We start from the raw sequence: 20,134 nt of genomic DNA, 5'->3' as shown, positions 1-20,134 counted from the left end.
TCCCCCCTCCATCATGCATAGACTATACATGCCACTGTAGTACCAGGTAGCAACAGTAACCACAAATCTCTTGGAGAACGCGTGCAGACTTCCGCCACTAATAGGAGCTCATTTCCATCTATATTGTGATTTCCACCACATATCATTATCATATTCATAATAATATGCATTTTTTTTTTCTTTTACCATCGAAACGTAGGCCCTACCCTTGAGCATATGAAATCACCCATACTGTTGGTAGGGTATACCTATTCACAAAATCGACATTTTGATAAGTGTAATTTGCTTATGACATATTAGTAGTTCCATGTCCACAAACTGAATCATTCTTTTCAATCACTTTATTTACCGGTAACTTCTTTATAGCGTTTCTGCAAAGTATAAAGTTATCATTCGCACATTTATACATTCGGCAACACTGCACAGGCTGCACGACACTGGCCCGACGGTCTCTGACCAGTAAAGATTACTGTCGGACCAGTAACTTCTCAGGAATGAACCAGTAAAACATGAATAAAATTGGGTATGCAACTTTTTGGTCCGACAGACAGGTCGGACCAGTAGATAAATGGGTTAGTGAGCAGCCCTACAATTCCATAGTTTTCTCGCATGTAGTGTACTCCCGGAGTACACTACATGCGAGAAAACTTTTTGTCTGCACTACAGCCTTATTTGTATATATACAAAAACAGGCAAATGATAATTTGCAGTCAGTTTCGTGCCAATAAACTGTCAGTTAATCCAAAAATGTAAGTTAATGACGTTTAGTAATCGAAGTAGATTCCATGATTTAAGCAGTGGCGGATCCAGGGAGGACCGCATCGGGCGCACGCCCTCCCCCATTTCGTTTTTTGTTTAAAGGTAGGGAATCCCATTTGCATGCCTTAAATGAAGAGTTGTATAAATACAGTGGTATGTGTTGAAGAGAGTATCATTTTAGAAACTCCCATAAAGTATTGAAAGTGGAAGGTAACATTTAGTACATTTTTTTTTACCGTTAGATTTTGAATTGATTTTTTTTTTCGGGGCTCACCGTAAATTCCAGTACATTACTAGGCTATACCTTTGCAGACCCATGCACTGCATGTGTGTCCATCATGTATATTTTGTGAAGAAAGTTCATCAACACTTACAAACATTTCTATATACATTCTTGCCACACACTCTATGTTATTAAATCAGCTCTTGTACTTTTCTATTTGTGTTTATAGATGACAAATACAGAAGACTGCAACAAAAAGGCTTAAGTGTGGCTGACACACAGAACTTTACTGAGTAGTTGAGTTTTGTGCATATTCAAATTTTAGATAACTGTTGACTTCCAAATTTCTAAGCAGTGGCCTAAGAAAGTCCCCTGAGGTTCATATTTAATGTTTTGCAGCATTTTGGGAGGTTTGTAAAAGGTATCCCCATCCTTTAAACAAAAGAAATAAAAAGAAAAAATGTGGGAGGGGTGCGTGCACCTCCCTTTAGTTTTGGAAACGCGCCCCCTCTTTACGAAACAGATCCGCCCCTGTTTCAGTGCACTTAACGGTGTAAGATACCAGTGGCTAAGTACACCAAGTTCGTTTGGATTTACGTAGTACACTCAAATATTGATTTTATATATAGTTGGACGTATCACAAAAGAGAAGCCGAGGAAAAGCCAAGGTATCAAAAAAAATTGGTATTACTAAACTAATTTTGTAGACTCTGGCACATTTTGTGTAAAAATGTCTTGCGACTGTTTTATTGAACAGTCATCCTCCCCTATTCGTCTCTTACTGCAATTTGGTATGAGCAAACAAAAAAAGTATTGTTCGAATAATAGTTGGTGCATCCCCTAGAAGTAATGCTGAACAATACTCACATGAAGCTGATGACAATTCCTGAGATTGCTTTTTCAACCATTTTTTTTTTGTGTGTACACAACTATGAACAAACCATTATCCTGTTTTAGAGACCTTTTCCCCTCAACAGAGTTTTCTTATTACAGCATCATCTGCTCATCTATACATCTTGCAAGTAATAGAGCAATGTCGTATAATCAGTATCAATGCATAAGATTTGCCAGAATTGTTGATGCAGAGCGGACAAACAATGTGTCCTATTATACTTTTTTTTTAGGGGGAGGGGAGTCTGTGAACTTGTACCTTGTTAATTTTTTTCTTCTTCTTTTCAATCCTTCCTTTTGTGTATAGTTATTATATGTGTGTATGTTTACTATGTTTTATACGTAGCATTGATTTAGGGATTACACTATTATATAACTGTTGTAATTACAGTAAGTATATTTAAAGAAATTCTTGAGTGGTCCACAGTCTACAAGCATTGCATTTTAGTGAACCTCTCACTTCTCTATTTTCCCCTCTAAACATAACTTTGTATTTTCCGGTATGCATATGAATATAATCTTTATTAAGTTTGTTGACTATCGTTTGTTTTTCGTATTATACTTTGTAATGTATATAATGCTTATGATAGAATTCCTGATTTACTTTGTGTTATGTTTTGTTGGAAGAAAAATGAGAATGAAAAGGAGAGTTTGTTCGCAAAAACCGGTAAGTCCATTTTTGCCAAATGGAGATATTTGCGATTAAAGGTCAAGAAAAATAAAAAGAATAATAAGAAAATTGTTGCTTCTTTTGACCATAACTTCAAAAATGTACCTTCATAATGTAGTGACCAATATATCATTTAAAAGGTATTATTTTGTATCTTTAAGACAGAGACCGTACTTCAAAATCTTCAAAAATGGACTTATCGTTTTTTGCGAACAAACTCTTCATAAATGATTGAATTGAATTGAATAATTGTGTCATCGCAGGGCATCCCAACACAAGTATACACGTTTGTGTAATTTCCCGGGACATGTTCCATGTAAATATATTTTTGTGATTGATCTGATCTGAATGGGATAAATGTATTTGAATGAGATTTGATTTAATTGAATATTATGTATCGCCTTTTGTTTGAAATTGAATTGCTTATAAACTTTAAAATGAATTAAGAAGCTCAGTTCCACACCCATATTGTGATTTCCGTATAGGCCGACAGCCTAATGGCCGGCGGAACGGGGGGGGGGGGGGGGAGGCAGGGGGAGGCTCCCTCCCCCCCCCCCCCCGCCCCACTTTTTGTGCACCATAAAAAGGAACACAGTCATAAGGTGTCATCACTTTGGGTCACCCCACTTTTTTTTTTTTACCCCGGAAGTACGTAAGTGGCACTAAAAAGAAATAGATAGAGATCTTGAAGTGTGAGCGCGGTAAGATTATGTTTTTGCGCTGAAGACCCCCTTTTTTTCTGCTTGTCAGATGAAGAAACCCGGAAGAGGAAGGGGAGAGATGAGCTGAAGACCTTTTTTTTTTTCTTTTTTGCTTGTTAGCTCATGAAACCCGGAAGTGGGCCCCATTTTTGAAGACGCCGGCCCTGTACAGTCCTACTTTCATATTAAATATTTACATCATCAGATTCCTTGACCATCATGTCAATCAATGTTAAAAGGTGAGGGATTCACAATTTGTTCGCGAAATTTCACAGCGGAAAGGGGTGAAATTTTTGTAATCGCATAATGAAATATTGAAATGTAATATAAAAAACACTGCACTCCGCCACTTTCATCCAAATCGGCTTTGAACTTTCTGAGTTGTTTTGGAGAGACAATCAAACAGACAAACCAACCAAACGGCGACAAAATTTCTGTGGGTCCATGGCATTTACCGAACTCTCCCTACATGTACGTAGTAGTCATGGCCGGCGGAACCGTGGGGACCGTGGGGGGGGGGGGGGGGGGGGCCCTCGGGCCCCCACACTTTTTGTACACCATACAAAGGAATATATAAGGTATCATCACTTTGGGCCTCCCCACTTTTTTTGACTCGGAAGTACGTAAGCGGCACTAAAATATTTCCACTGAAGACCTTTTTCTTTTTTTTCTTTTTTTTTTTTTTTTTTGCTTGTCAGGTGAAAAACCCCGGAAATGGAAGGGGAGAGATGAGCTTTTTGCTTGTTAGCTCATGAAACCCGGAAGTGGGCCCCCACACTTTTGAAAACGCTCCACCGGCCCTGGTGGTAGAGTTCATTGGGTCACATGATGGTATGAGGTGCCGCAGCTGGAGCTGGTCCAACGTAGAGGGCCAATTTTAAAATTCACTGACATGACGGATTTAAAGAAATAAACGGTTCGTCATTCAATAGTCAATGACAACAACAAGCACTGTATCTTGGACGGTGAGTCGACTTTTGATTATCTTCCTATCAATTGTTATAACGTTTGGTTGAACAAATATTATTGTAATTCATTGCAAGTGTGGCATCTATAGTCAGTGACAGTGTGTTGACCAATGGGTCAGTGCGCTGAAATTACGATTATTTTTTTGTTGGTGGTGGTGGGTGGCCGCAGTGCAGAGCTAGAGCGATGTGGTGGCACCGTGTGTGTAAGGGAGTGTCCTAGTCCCACGTACAGTTTAAAAAGTTGCTGAGGATGCGGATATCGGATGGGATGGTGATCACGCCTACTGATGCCTCATCCATAATCATAACAATCAATATCTAGTGGTGATTGACGATTAGTTCAGTAAACAGCAGGAGGCCGGATACACATACTCGTGATCAGGCGCGCCGGAAGCAGTTTTGGATTGGGGGGGCAAACATTGGAGGGGGCTCAAGATTAGACCATGCATATGTTACACAATATACACATACACACACACACACACACACGCACACGCACACACATCTATTATATATATATATATATATATATATATATATATATATATATAAAGTGGCGTACGGTGGGTCGAAACATGGGGGGAACCATAAAGTAATTTTGACGGTCTGTATGCTTGTGCGTGTGTGCGTGAGCAATAATGGGACTACAATACATTACGGAATGTGATACATTCAACAACGCAGTCATTGAGGAACATTGTAAGTTTTCCTTACATGGATTATGGAATGACGGTGTGAAACGATCGAAAAATTATATACTGTCAGCAACATAAGATGAATGGCATAACAATAAAACGCGAGCGAGCGAAGCGAGCGAGCTTGAAAATTTTGATATCCTGCAGTTCCAAAACTGGAGTTTTGTAGCTATATATTTCGTTTTGGAAATAAATGGGAGCGCATCGGGCGCAACTGCTGGCAATTATTGGCAGCAACATTAGGAGAATGGCATAATGATTCAATGCGAGCGAGCGAAGCGAGCAAGCTTGAAAATGTTGACATTCTACAGTCCCAAAAAGGGGTTTGTAGCTACAGTATATCTTTCACTTTGGAAATTAATGGGGCGGCGCATCGGGCGCAACTGCTGGCAATTACTGGCAGCAACATTAGGAGAATGGCATAACGATTCAATGCGAGCGAGCTTGAGAATTTTGACATTTTACAGTCCAAAAACTCCCGTTTGTAGCTATATCTTTTGCTTTGGAAATTAAGGGGGGGGGGCATCGGGCGCAACTACTGGCAATTACTGGCAGTAACGTTAGGAGAGTGGCATAACGATTCAATGCGAGCGAGCGAAGCGAGCGAGTTTGAAACTTTTGACATGTTATACAGTCCAAAAACTCCCGTTTGTAGCTATATCTTTCGCTTTGGAAATTAAGGGGGGGGCATCGGGCGCAACTGCTGGCAATTACTGGCAGCAACGTTAGGAGAGTGGCATAACGATTCAATGCGAGCGAGCGAAGCGAGCGAGCTTGAAAATTTTGACATGTTACAGTCCAAAAACTCCCGTTTGTTCTATACCTTTCGCTTTGGAAATTAAGGGGGGCATCGGGCGCAACTGCTGGCAATTACTGGCAGCAACATTAGGAGAGTGGCATAACGATTCAATGCGAGCGAGCGAAGCGAGCGAGCTTGAAAATTTTGACATTTTACAGTCCCAAAACTCCCGTTTGTAGCTATATCTTATCTTTCGCTTTGGAAATCAAGGGGTGGGGGCATCGGGCGCAACTACTGGCAATTACTGTCAGCAACATTAGGAGAATGGCATAATGATTCAATGCGAGCGAGCTTGAAAATTTTGACATTCTAGAGTCCAACAACTGCCGTCGTAGCTATGTTTTTCGCTTTAGAAATTAAGGGGGAGGCGCACCGGGCTCAACTGCTGGATGCGAGCGAGCGAAGCGAGCGAGCTTGAAAATTTTGACATTTTACAGTAAAAAGCTGCCGTTTGTAGCCATATTTTTTCCCTTTTATTCATATATATACATATTTATTTTATTTTATTTGTTTATTCATTCATTTTTATTATTATTATTATTTTTTTTTTGGGGGGGCAAAAATGTGTTTTGCCCCCCCACTTTTTGGATTGGGGGGGCGGCCGCCCCCCCTGCCCCCCCACTTCCGGCGCCTATGCTCGTGATATAGCCTAGCTAGCCCAGGCCTAACTGCGACAGCCGCGCCGTGCTCCCATTCAACTTCAAGATCTTCATGTTGAACAAACGGGTGCCTTTGCGGCGCTATATTTCCTTAATTTTTCAACAGAAACTACTAGGAATACTTACATGGGTCGATGAAACCTAAATGACTATCATCGGCGACTGTTTGATGCATTTCATTGCTTGTGATGCACAAAATGATGTCTTAATTCTTATAAGCAGCTCACCGATATTCACAGAATTCACAATCACTTGCACAAGCGCACAGAATACTTGAACTGTATTGCTAGCCTTTTGTCAAGGCCCTCTCGCTGTAACGGAAGAGCGAATGGACGAGCGAAGCTAGTCCATCCGAGCGCACAGCACTACCCCACTCGGCTGGCTCTCCACACCATACAGCGAGAGGGCCTTGACAAAAGGCTACGTATTACTTGCTACAGACGTAAATATTCATAAATGAATGATACACGCCAAAAAAAAAAAAAAAATAACAACAACAACATGCTGCTGGCATTTTTTTTTCCGTACCCTTAATACGCCGAAGAAATGTGTTCCAGTAATGCTGCTTGAATCGCTTACAAAATAATAATAATGTCTTGATCATGCACATCAATTAGGTCTTCACACTGAGTTCATGAATATTCATTTAGAATGTTACTAGTATTATGTACATCGACGATGCGGCCGATGGGGAAAAAAAAAAACAAGGAAAAACTGAAACCCCACCTCTTCCTCTATCTCACTGAAGATGGCATCCATGATGCTGTGATTCAAATCACAATTCTATATAAACTAGACTGTTAGTAGTTGTAACTAAGCCAGCCGTGTAATTGTATACAAAATGATACAGTACTGTACTACAGTATTGCAAACATTGAAAATGAACTGTTTGATGCATATTCATTTCACCTTGTAATTATGCACTGAGTAATTATGCATTATTCATATCCTTGAGCTTCCCTACCGATGACGTAATTATTTACGCATGCGTAGATGCGTGCAAATGGATACACGTTAAAAATGGCAGCAAGGCTCTCCTCACTAGGGCAGGTCGCTTACTCCTAAAAAATGTGGAAAATTTTGCAGTTTCCAGATGAATTGGTGAGAAGATCCAAGCCAATGAAGTAATCTATACTTCAATTTTGATTGTTACTGTGTTCATTATCGAAATTTAGTTATTGTTTATTTGTGAAGTCGCCGCATGTGGCAATAGGGGAGCTCACATAAGCGAAACTGCGGGGAAGCTGCCAGGACCGCGCCTGGCGGCGCGGTCTCCCGGGCTAGCCCAGGCCTAGGCCCCATCCCCACCACTGTACTCATCATTTACGAATACGACTCGCATTACGAGTACTATTAACTAGCTAGTACGACTCAGTCAGTCTCTAGTAAATTAAATAAAACCCTCAGTTTTTGGCCGGCTTATCACAAGCCAGCAAATTCCACTGTCACAACACATGCATATCACACCATTTCACATACTGGCACAGTCGTTCACAGCAGGAAAGTACCATGGCATAGAGCCATAGGCATAGCTAGTCACCTCCAAAAATCCATCTAAAATCCAGAATTTTTAGTTTTTATTAAACTAGATTGATCTATATATTTTTTTGAGTTAGTTGCAGAAAATCCACTTATATTTTTGACTGGGTAATGGTTGTATGCAATTGCCAGGTGTGAGGTCAGATGTCTTGGCCTTAAAGGACAAGTTCACCTTCATAAACATAAGGATTGAGAAAATGCAACAATATTAGTAAAACACATCAGTGAAAGTTTGAGGAAAATTGGACAATCGATGCAAAAGTTATGAATTTTTTTAATTTTTGTGTTGGAACCGCTGGATGAGGAGACTACTACAGCTTGTGAGTCATATGCGTACAACAATATAAAGAAAATGTAAAAGAAATTCAACATATTTTCACTTTTTTCGCATAATAAAAGAGCACTTGACTTGCCTCTTTCTAAAGGCAGGGGGAATAATATTACCCATAACATTTGTCGGTAACGAGTCAGGGGAATGTGTACTTTTTTCAAAAGATGGAATTTTGTGAAATTCCCTTTATATTTTCCTTATATTGTTGTACGCATGTGACATCTAAGTTATTCATACACTGCAGTAGTCTTCTCATCCAGCGGGTACTGCACAAAAACTTCAAAAATTCATAACTTTTGAACGGATTGTCTGATTTTCCTCAAACTTTCAATGATGTGTTCTACTAATATTGCTACATTCTCTCAATTCTTATGTTTATGAAGGTGAACTTGTCCTTTAAAGACAAACTAACCAAGCAACATCAGCAACAAAAGACAAATGTACAAGACAGAGTGGAATGCCAAACAAGAATTTGACCTATTCATTTTTGCAGGTATCCTCTGCATAGTGTATGTGCAGGTAAACCAGCAGCCATCATGAGTGTGGACGAAATTTGTGAGAACACCAAGATGGGGCGTGAGTATGCCCTCCTTGGGAACTATGAAACCTCGCTGGTCTACTATCAAGGCGTGCTGCAGCAGATCCAGAAACTTCTGTCGTCGGTGCATGAACCTGCACGCAAGCACCAGTGGCAGACGGTATGTCAACTGTCAATACCATTATGATGGAAAATAAGATACAAATTGATCTGCTATCAAAACTGCTAGCTGGAGTAATTTGATCACGTGACAATCATATTTTTATGATAATGCTAATTAACAGTGCAGAAACAGTACCTACAGACCTCTGTGTTATGTCAAAAAAATGTGATTGTCTGGTTTAGAGTTACTGTGAACTAGAGTTTACAGTTCTTCAATCTTTGAGTTGTAGCATCATCTTAGGGTTGGTATGAAGCTGCAATTTTTGTATTATGTGCTGACTCAGGTGGAACTAATGGATTGTGGTAGAAGGTGGGGAAAATGATTTTTTTTTTTTTTTTTTTGTCATTAAAGGCTGTCAGAAGTAGAAGGGATTCATGCCTTTTGTCTATCACCTCATCTTTACAGTTATCTTTGTAGAATAAATCTTGTTAGAATTGAGCCTGCTGGTGAAAATGTTTATTCAAGTTGCTTGCCCAAAGTTTTAATCACTTATGAGCTTTAGGGCAAGTGTCTGAATAATGCCCTGACTTTGGTCAACTTTTCTCCCTGTTATGTCATTTTGTCTGTATTCCTGCACACTTTCCCTGGCAGCTGAGGCAAGAACTTGCTCAGGAGTTTGAGCATGTCAAAGACATCAGCAAGACCCTCAGTGGTTTCAAGTCGGAGCCGATGGGAGAGCCGGCGCCCAACCACAACCGTGCTGCCCCCTTCAGCCACCACGCCGAGCCTGCCAGGGACCCTGATGTCTGGCCGCCGCCAACCCCTGTTGAGCACAGGTCAGAAAAAAAAAAAGAATCATGAAAGGGTAAAAAGGCAACTGCTTCAACACCATGTATTTTTCTCTTTTTTTCATGAATTTGTCAGTCCACCCATAGGTTAAAAAAAAATATCAACATGCTTGAGTATTGCATCCTGTGACCAAAAATGAACTGTATTTCTTCTCTGAGGTGGGGAAAATTGCAAACTTTGCTGCGTAAAAAGTAATAATGAGTGTCAGTCACTTTTCATTCTGTTGCTCTGGTCTGAAATTGCTGATTCGACTAAGCATTTCCAACGTCATTTTGTATATCCTGATTCATCAGTTACATTATGAGCATTACTGATTGGGTTATAGAGGTTGTTTTGATGTCATATGAGTATGCGCTATAGTCCATGTCAGTGGGGGTTGATGGTTTCTGATATTAACCACGTTGATACTTGTTTGAGATTCGAGAAGAATATATTACTAGCGTAGAAACCTCAAGATTACTTTCCCTCCTCTTCGCAGGCCCTCCCCGCAGTACCAGCGCCCCGCCCGAAAGGAACCGCCCAGGCGCAGTGAACCCAGCAGACCATCAAACCGAGGTGGAGGTGGTGGGCGTGGCCCATCTGATCGCCGTGGTGATGGTCGCTCTGGTGGAGCTAAGGCCGGTGGCCGTGGAGGGAGTGACAGGGCGAGAGGTGGAAAGTCTGATAAGGTGAGATATGCATGCTGACTAATGAATGGATAAATAGTTGGTAGATAGACAGACATAGAGAAAGTTAGGTATTGGTAGGTAGATTACACCACAGATTTATATGAGATGGATAGATAATTATGAGACATGAATACATAAGTTGTCTTTTGACAATAAGAAAGGAAGAATTTGTAGCAATGCTTGTAGACAAGATAGACTAGACTAGTTGAGTCATATCGTAAGTTTTGTTCGAAAATGAAATTTTTTCAATGTATTGTTTTCCACATCATCATGCAATGCCTTGTATGGCTGCGAAAAACAAAAGCAATAAATAAGTGGACTCATGAACTGAAGAGTTTGGTTAAATGGTATATGAAAATGAGGTATGGTGCTTGTTTACATGAATAAACTTCACTACATTGTGATATTGCAAGATTTTCCATAACAGTTTGACAGTGTGATATCCAGTCTGGATAATTCTCCTATTCATAATTGAAAACAGCTAATATCAAAGTGATAGTATCAGAGCCAAAACACCCTGCGGGGAAACTGGAGAATTGTGAAACAAACCAGAACTAGGACATTACAAAAGCACTATTTTCCCTAAGTTAAGTATTGATCTGACATGTTTCTTTGTTGTTGTTGTTTTTTGTGTGTGTATTCTCTCATATTGATGCAGGATAAGAAAGCGCCCTCTGGAGAGGAAGGTGATGAGAAAAAGTTTGACCCTGTCGGATATGACAAGGATCTCGTGGAGAACTTGGAGAGGGACATTGTGCAGAGGAATCCAAACGTCCACTGGTAAGGGATTTGTTGAGCAGGAATTTCTTCACTTTCTCTTTCTAATTTGCTGGCTAAACATAATTAAATGCTAAGGACACAAAATTCTACCATAGATGAACATTGGAGGTAGTCCACAGTGATATTTTGAACCATTGAGCTGTGCACCAGACCTAGCCTTATGAAATGTGATTTTTGAGTCTCGTAGACGATGAACTGTCGCGTAAAGAGAATTTTTGTTTTTTAGCATCAGTGATGTATCATTGCTATTTAGTGATGTTGATAGACAAGAGACTTGCTTGTAGAATCTGCACTTCTTTGTGCAGTCTGACCTATAAAATTCAATTTCTCGTATTCAACAATGGATCAAGTTACACAAGCAAATCTCATATTTTCACAGCAATATGCAGACCTTGCATTAAAGGGATAGTATAGTATTTGTAGAGATGAGGATTGGGCTTTTAACTTTTTGTGAGATACCAAGAAACTGCTTATGAAATAGTACAGAGCATACCATTTTAAGAGGATTTCAAAGTTTATTTGATGAAAATCGGTTGTGGAATGGCTGAGACATCCAAAAACAAAGTAAAACAAAGCGATCACAATAAAAGGTGGGTCCCACACTTTATTCGAATTGCTCTATTTTGGATATCTCAGCCATTTCAAAACCAATTTTCTTCAAATAAACATGGAATTCCTCTTGGAATTACATGTTCTTTCATATTTCATAAGAAGTTTCTCATTATCACACCAAAAAATACTAGAAACCTGAACTTAGGTCTCAACAAAACTGCTGTATACGCCAAATATTTCGCGAGGTTTTTATTTTCACAAATTTCGCGAGTCAGGTGCTATTCGCAAAATTAAAGACATTAAATATTGACTCTGATCCCGATATGAATGTGACGTACGCATGTACACTTCTCCGTTCAATACAGGTTTCCACGATTGCGAATTTAACCACTTGCGAAATTGTCGGGAAGTCCCGATTCGCAAAAATTTAGACTCGCGAAATATATGGCGTATACAGTATACGATCCCATTAATCTGTTGCATGTTGGCCTTCTAGGGTGCCCCATTATCTTTGTAGGCTGCCAAATTAAGGCATGTGGATTATACCAGTCCTATAGGGTATTAGTAGTACACTAAGAATTTCTCTATCACACTTTCTTTCCCTCTCTGTTCTTTTTCAATTCCATCCCTCTCTTGTCTTTCTTTCTGTCTCTTGACTTCTGTCTTTATCCACTCTCTCACCCTCCCTTCCCTCCCCTCTCTCTACTTTTCCCTCTCTTCTATTTTCCCTCTCCATGTATTTCTTTTTCTCCTCTCACCCAATTCACCTGGGCAGCGTTTCATGAAACTTGTCAATCACTGGCAACTGTTTTAACCCTATCTCGGCCGGTGATAGCGCGATTGCGACGAAAATTGGCACGCATACTGCCTCTGACGTAATCTAAAGTACTATGAAGTTAATTTTTAAGAAAATTATCATTTATGCTAAATTATGCTAATTTATATATAATGATGCATGAAATCAGACAAATAAATCACTAAATAAAGCTCAAAACAGGCACATTTTTTGTGTAAATATTCTTTTTAGTGTCCTTACCAAATGTAAGAGAAAAAAATTGTGCAGTCAGGAAAAGTTCCTTGTGTATTTTATTGTTTTTTGAATTTCTTATGTATTTCTTTGTTTTTTCGACTTTATGTTTTTCATTGTTTCTTATGCGCAACTTCGGAACTGCGTGCCTGGGCATCGCAAATTTGGTGTCAAAAGATGCGGGAGACTCGAAAGAAAAAAGTCATGAGACGTTGAGGCGATAGCTTTTCGCGATATCGATACATCGCTTGAAACGGGGGGGGGAGGGCCTTGGAGGCCCCCCTCCCCCCGGCCTAGTTAGGGTTAAGCTACTGAAATCCTTGTTTCTGATTGGCTTTAGGGCAAATCTAGATCACTGATGAAACACTTGATGAAATGCCCCACCCCCTTCTGTTTTCTTTCCCAAGGAATGACATCGCTGGGCTGACAGAGGCCAAGAGACTACTGGAAGAAGCGGTGGTGCTGCCACTCTGGATGCCTGATTACTTCAAAGGAATCAGGAGACCATGGAAGGTACACTCTACAGTGCAATGTGACACATTCTTGTACCCAAAGCTTGTCTCATCCATTACTATAAAAGCTGTTTTTGTCACGTACAGATATTTTCGCGAATGAAGAGGTCACAAACATATGTGGGAGATGTTATTTTTCACGATGAGATAAATTATCAGGTGTCGATATTTTCGTCTGTTTTTAAATTCGTGGCCCAACATCAGAATTTATGGAAATTAAATCCTCATGAAAATAACAGCTTTTACAGTGCATTTGGGGTCCCTTCGCTCACTGAAACTTCATTTGCAGACATGAATATGCTAATTACGGAAATATACACTGTCAATTCCAAGCTGACTGAGAAACCAGTCTGCTCTGTAAATATGGGCAGTGCGATGTGAGGTAGATTGATGATATTTTTTTCTGTGTGTGGTATTTTATGTTTTGTTCTGTTTTGTGGAATTTAAGAGTTGTCATGAATATGTTGTTCAGTGTTGAAGTTCAGTGGCAACATTCATATTCTCTTCAGATATAAAAGAATATTTTAGAATGTAGTTGTATCATTAGTGCAAATGCAATTTATTGTTTGTCCCCGTCTACATGGGATGTCTTTATATGTTTCTGCAAGGCAATATTTTATCTCTATTCCGTCACCATGGAAAGCTGTTTAAATTACATGCTGCATGCTTGTTATTTTAAATCTGTTCATGACTGAACATGTGTGCATTTGAATGCGGAAAAAAATGTGTAAATTGCAAGAGCTTGCCTTACACACACACACACACACACACAAGCAATGGGAAGTCACTTGTCCCCTTCCTTAAAGACCTCCGGCCTTCTTTTTCCCCCCTTTCTTACATTATCACTGCTTCGGTGCAGGGGGTGTTGATGGTGGGCCCGCCAGGCACAGGGAAAACGCTGCTGGCCAAGGCAGTGGCCACCGAGTGCGGCACAACCTTTTTCAACATCTCCTCCTCCACTCTAAATTCCAAGTGGCGCGGCGAGTCCGAGAAGCTCGTGCGACTACTCTTTGAAATGGTATGTTCCCCGTTTCCTCAATATCTCACTGATGCTACGGTATTTTGATTTTGGGGGGCAACCCCTAACTCCTTTGATTTTCTCAGGGGGTGTTGATGGTCGGGCCGCCTGGAACCGGCAAGACCATGCTTGCCAAGGCGGTTGCGACGGAGTGCGGGACGACGTTCTTCAACGTCAGCTCGGCGTCGTTGACGTCAAAGTATCACGGCGAGTCAGAGAAACTTGTGCGACTCTTGTTTGAGATGGTAAGATGGAATGCAGTGGCCATGGCAGGGTAACAACTGGTGTTTTGTATTGTCTGTACCTGCTTGTTTGTCTTTAAGTGTAGTGGCAAATTGCTCCAAATATGAGGAGCATACATTGTGAATTAAAGTGATGTGGATAATCATTTCCGCAGTGGAATCATTGGAATCATTGCAATGCTTGCTAACAGTACAGTGCACTCCCGTTACAACGAACACGGTTATGATGAAATTTCGTTATAACGGAGTAAAATTTCTGGTCCCAAAATTATCGCCATTAATGTCTATGGTACAAAATTCGCTTATAACGAACACGGTTGTAGCGAAATTTTCGTTATAACGAAGTCTTTTCCGAGCCCCAGGGACAAAGAAAAACAAAAGAAACGTGCTCCGTTATAACGAAATGCGGATCGCTTTCGAAAATACGTAGCGGAACAAGCATGGGCGAATGCTTCATATCACGGTGTGTCCGCTCCGTGTGTCACGCACAGTTTCCGTCAATTTCATGCTCTCTTTAATGTAATATCCAAATGAAATTTAAAAGGTACAGTGTACCATCCCGTTTCACATAGTTGCGCAGTGTAAGATGAGTATTCAACAAATAGAATATGATACATGTATATGCATGGTTTCCTTGTTTTTGTTATATATTGTATTTGTTCGGTTATAACGAAAGAAAACTGCCGGTCCCAGGCATTTTGTTATAATGGGAGTGCACTGTATCATGAATTAGTTTGACTGGTACTTGACTACATGACTTAATGCGTAGCTCACTCTGCATTGATCGTTTTTGGCTGCAAGCAGTAATGTTCTGAAAAGAAAAGAAAAGGAAAGAAAAGGAGGATTGTTAATGTGATGAGAAGCCGATCATGGTTGTCCACTGCAGAAAAATTCTATTGTGTCATCATTATGTCACTCACGGTAAGGTACCTTTTCAAAGTTATTTGTGTGGGAGTTTTAATATGCATTTGTGCTGTTCTCTTGTGATCTCAGGCTCGATTCTACGCACCTAGCACAATCTTCATTGATGAGATTGACTCCATCTGTAGCAAACGTGGAACAGGGTCTGAACACGAGGCCAGCAGGCGGGTCAAGTCAGAACTCCTCATTCAAATGGATGGTAAGAATGTAATCTGCTGTCTCTCTTAGCATTGCAGCATAAGCAAACTTTATAGCAAATACACCTCAGGAGAAACTAAGCAAACGTTATACAAACTTCATTTGATTCTTTTGGTTATTATGAGCAGAAAGAACGAGATAGAAAATGTAGGACAAGAAAATGAATTGAGTTCTCAGAATATCAATAATATTCAGTACAGCTTCTTTACACAATGACCGTCTCCAAGTTCTCTACAAGATCCTTATACATTTTTCTGAGGCATGTATGGAGTCTCTGTACAGAGACTTTGCCCAGTCCCACACAGTCAATGGGATGCTTGTCATATATGACCAAGACTTAAATGTGTTTAGAAGCAAGAAATTGCACAAAGAAAGAGAAAAAATTAGAAATAACATACTTCCTTTACCAATGCTATCTTTGATACCATTTTCATGGAGTGAACGGTAGTGCTGGTACAATAAAAAAAAAGTCTTGTCACTATTTTTATGTCTCTGTCCACATGTCTGCAAATAGTATTTCCAGTGTGTAGTGTTTCTCCCCTCCTCCTCCTCCTCCTCCTCCTCCTACAATATTGAAGACAACAGATAAGGTGCTAAGTAACAAAGTAAGGTGTGACTGTGGTAGTAGTACAGATACCCATGCTTCTGTCACTGAAGTTTAGCATTACCTTGCTCTAGATATCATCAGACATCCCTAACATTAACCCGAACCCATGTTCTCTTTTGCAAAAGGTGTGTCTGGCCCAACGGCGGGGGAAGACAGCAGCAAGATGGTCATGGTTCTCGCCGCCACCAACTTCCCTTGGGACATCGACGAGGCCTTGAGGAGACGTCTGGAGAAGCGTATCTACATCCCACTGCCTGAGAGTGAGTTGGTATTACGTGGCTCATTCCTGCAGGAATTTGTGAAGGCATGGAATGCTGTTTATCAGAGAGCACCTTCCAAAAACTGTTACATGTTTTACAAGAGTGTTGTGAGCTTCATGTCTTTATTCTTCTCCAAAGATAGGAAAAAGAGTGTTTTGTCTTTGGCTTACAGTTGTAGAAGAGAATACTTGAAAAGAAAATCTCTTACTTTAGTGTGAAAGAATTGTTAAGAGCTTGTGGGCAAATTTATGTACAATGTGTAGATTCTTAGCTGTAGAACCAAAATATATGAGTCTTCTTCTATCCTTTTTTTGTTTTTGGTTTTTTTTTTCTTACTCCTAAACAGGTGTAATGTTTTATTGATAAGTTCTATTTGATAATGATTACTGGTATATGCTGAAAGTCAAAAGTCGGTCAGCTACAGCAAAGGCAATAAAGCAGCAACAACAAATTTGAAATATGTTGCCTGCTAGAATGTAAACCTAGCCAGTAACAACATGAATGCGCAGTCATCAGAGCAGCCACCAAATGGCTGGTTCTGCAGAGATTTATAAAGCAGCAACATACTGAACTGATATCCAAACTACAAAACTGTTATACCCGTTGCTCCATAATGTGTTCAAAGTCCTCATAAAGAACAAATTGCTGTTGAACAGCATGGTACCTGAAAGGATTCGCAATTTGATGGTCGAATATCTCTCATCTTGTGGCTCTCCCTGCAGTTGAGGGGCGCGAGCAGCTGCTCCGCATCAATCTGAAAGAGGTGCTGCTGGCAGATGATGTTAACCTCACTGGGATTGCAGAGAAGATGGATGGGTACTCTGGTGCAGATATCACTAATGTCTGCAGGTAAGATAACTTGTTTGTTTGTGTGTTGGTCTTATTTTCATAGGGAAAACTCTTCTTCATATATATGTTGACGGAGCTGTACAAAATCATGCAAACAGACCGTGGAAGTTTCATAAACTTGAACAACAACAAAATGATGGAGAATTGAGGTTCACATGAACAATGATTATTTGCACATATGCTTATGTATGAAATGCCTGGCAGTCTTTGGGCATTTGCTTAATTCTCTTTCTTCATCCCCCCCCAAAAAAAAGGAAAGCTCACTGAAACAGCACACCCCCCCCTTTTGTGTATTTCCTTATCCAGCGAAAGCTGAACCTAAACTTTTGAATGGATTGTCCGATATTCCTCAAATTTTGCCAATGTGTTCTACTAATATTGCCTCATTCCCTCAGTCCACATATATATTTGGGTTTCATTCTCCTTTGAGAGAGAGAGAAAGACAACCTATTCTTTACATTTTGATATCCTCCTCCTCCTCCTCCTCCTCTCAAGGGATGCGTCCATGATGGCGATGCGGCGGCGGATCCAGGGCCTGCGCCCCGAGGAGATCCGCAACATCCCCAAGGAGGAGCTGAACCAGCCCAGCACCCAGGAGGACTTTGTCTCCGCCCTCCAGAAGGTCTCCAAGTCTGTCGGCAAAGAGGACTTGGAGAAATACGACAAGTGGATGGCAGAGTTTGGCTCGACATAGATCATTTGGCACGTGGCCCAAAATATATGTTGTATAAGCTGTTATTTTCGCGAATTCCGCAAATGGCATGCGAAAATGTCGCCATACACTAGGTTAATAGCGCATTTATGATAGCGTTGGTGTCAATTTGCGAAAATAACATCTCGTGAAAATGCTTGTGACCTCCTCATTCGCGAAAATATCTGTACGCGAAAATAACAGCTTTTACGGTATATATAGAGAGAAGGAACTTAGTTTCCTTGGTAGATTGCATGGTTGGCTGCCATTGCTGTAATCCAATGTGTGTTCTCCTTCCCATGATAATTTTCCTTTTCTTTTCTGATTTGTATGTTTTGTTATATTTTGTTTGTTTTTTAAAACCAGCCAGATACAATGTCAGAAATCTATTTGTGTAAGTTCCAATAACAGTGGCAATGATTCCCATAACATTGACTTTGTTGAATGAAATCCCCAAATACTATCAATCTTATGTGGCAGAATTTCTAATTGTCATGATTGTCTTCAAGATATAAAAAAATTGAGTTGTGAAGTTCATTTCCACATTAGTACCTACAGTTTACCAACCTTCAGCTCCATCTTACTATCTTGCTGTGGGCAAGATGGTGGTTTTCTAAGTCCTGTTCAGTTTCAGTTTTGTATATATATTGTTTCTGTTGTTTATCTAAGGGACATGAATAGACTAACCTGATACTTAAGCATGCTGTATAATTAAACATTACCATAGGTCTTTGTCCATAAATGACTGTTATAAGTCTGTACATTATTACATAATGGAGAGAGAATGAGCATGTATATGTATATGAGCGTATGAATGAACATATATAAGTATACCTTCAAAAGAATGCCAACTGCTTTGGGAAAAAACAGTGAGGATATTTCTATCAAATTGATGATGATGTGGACGTAAAAGTGCTTGCAGAATACCAGTGGTGGTGTTAATATACAAGTCTTTCATAAAGACGCTGTCTAACATTACAATGCCCCCACCATATAAAAAAGAAGCTATTTTGCCGAGTGAGCTGTGTAAAGAAAGGTTTTTAGATGCCACAGACAGAATGATAACATGGGTTTTTTTGAAGAGATTGATATGGCATATTCTCAATGGCATAAAATCACCAAATCTCACTGAGTGTACTTTATATTCACTTTCTCCTCTACATAAATTTTAGATAATTGTGCATTCATGTGTAGTCAAGGCGACTTACTTTCAGTAGAATTTCATGTTTGATAAAGCGTATGTGTGAAAGTATTTTTGCCTTTTGGCAGCTGTTAGCGGAATATAAAGTATGTATTAAAACATATAGGAACTTGTGTGTGAATGAGTGTAGCATTATTTCCCTATCACTTCATGTGGACTAATAGTATATTTATACTCCATGATAGAAGTTAAAACTAGGCTTTTTTTTTTCTTTACTGCACATTGATCACTAAACTGGCATTACTGCTGTTTCAGGTAGATAATTCTTGCTTTAAAGAGTTAATCTTGTTGCTTTAAGTGAAATCTTGTATTAACTTATAAAGCTCTTCAGCTTGTGTGTTGATGTATAGTTTATACAATATTTAGAAAGCATGTCAGTTGTAAAGGATAGATGTCACTCTTAACAAGCAGAAAGGCATCTGTGCTGTTCAGATTTTGATGAAGGTAGTGCTGTCCTACTTCTCAACTGTCTAAATAGCTGTGGATAGGGTGTGTAGATATGCCAAATGCTGGCGTAAATGTTTCTTTATACATATATCGAAGTTTGAGCATACCCTCAGTGCAGAGGGTTCGGTTGGTGGTTTGATTCCGTCCTAGTGAAAGAATTAGATATAGTGCACTCCCGTTATAATGAACACGGTTGTAACAAAACTCTTGTTGCAATGAAGTGAAAATTCAGGTCACAAAATTATTGTGCATATATCTTCATATACTTTTATTGTTCCGCTCTGATGAAATGTCGATAAAAAGAGAGAAAACTACTGGTCTCAAGGACTTGGTTGTAATGGGAGTTACCGATATTAGTGTGATTTGCAGTGTGTCGATTGGTGTCTCCTTGTTAGTGTATCTATGATTGCACTTTGGGGATAGTAGAGCAAGAGAG

At 39.9% G+C, this 20,134-nt stretch overlaps 1 protein-coding gene across 2 annotated transcripts; it reads left to right on the top strand.

The window, feature by feature from the left end:
- Positions 1-8,745: 8,745 nt before the first annotated feature.
- Positions 8,746-18,163, top strand: LOC139737142 (katanin p60 ATPase-containing subunit A1-like). Of its 2 annotated transcripts, none has more exons than XM_071647820.1 (10): positions 8,746-8,933; positions 9,528-9,712; positions 10,204-10,393; positions 11,052-11,173; positions 13,160-13,265; positions 14,369-14,527; positions 15,518-15,644; positions 16,376-16,510; positions 17,233-17,359; positions 17,855-18,163. In XM_071647820.1, exons 1-10 carry the CDS (start codon positions 8,772-8,774, stop codon positions 18,051-18,053), a joined length of 1,512 nt encoding a protein of 503 aa, XP_071503921.1. In that variant the 5' UTR covers positions 8,746-8,771; the 3' UTR covers positions 18,054-18,163. The 2 variants fall into 2 exon arrangements, with proteins under 2 accessions (XP_071503921.1, XP_071503922.1); XM_071647821.1 differs by lacking the exon at positions 14,369-14,527 and adding an exon at positions 14,124-14,282.
- The last annotated feature ends 1,971 nt before the right edge of the window (positions 18,164-20,134 follow it).

Source organism: Diadema antillarum, unplaced genomic scaffold (genome assembly GCF_040938485.1).
Source record: "Diadema antillarum isolate AM-2024a unplaced genomic scaffold, OU_Dant_1.0 seq00000682_RagTag, whole genome shotgun sequence".
NCBI lineage: Eukaryota > Metazoa > Echinodermata > Echinoidea > Diadematoida > Diadematidae > Diadema > Diadema antillarum.
The sequence above is the reverse complement of the archived record's forward strand: the minus strand, read 5'-3'. Positions and strand labels throughout refer to the sequence as shown.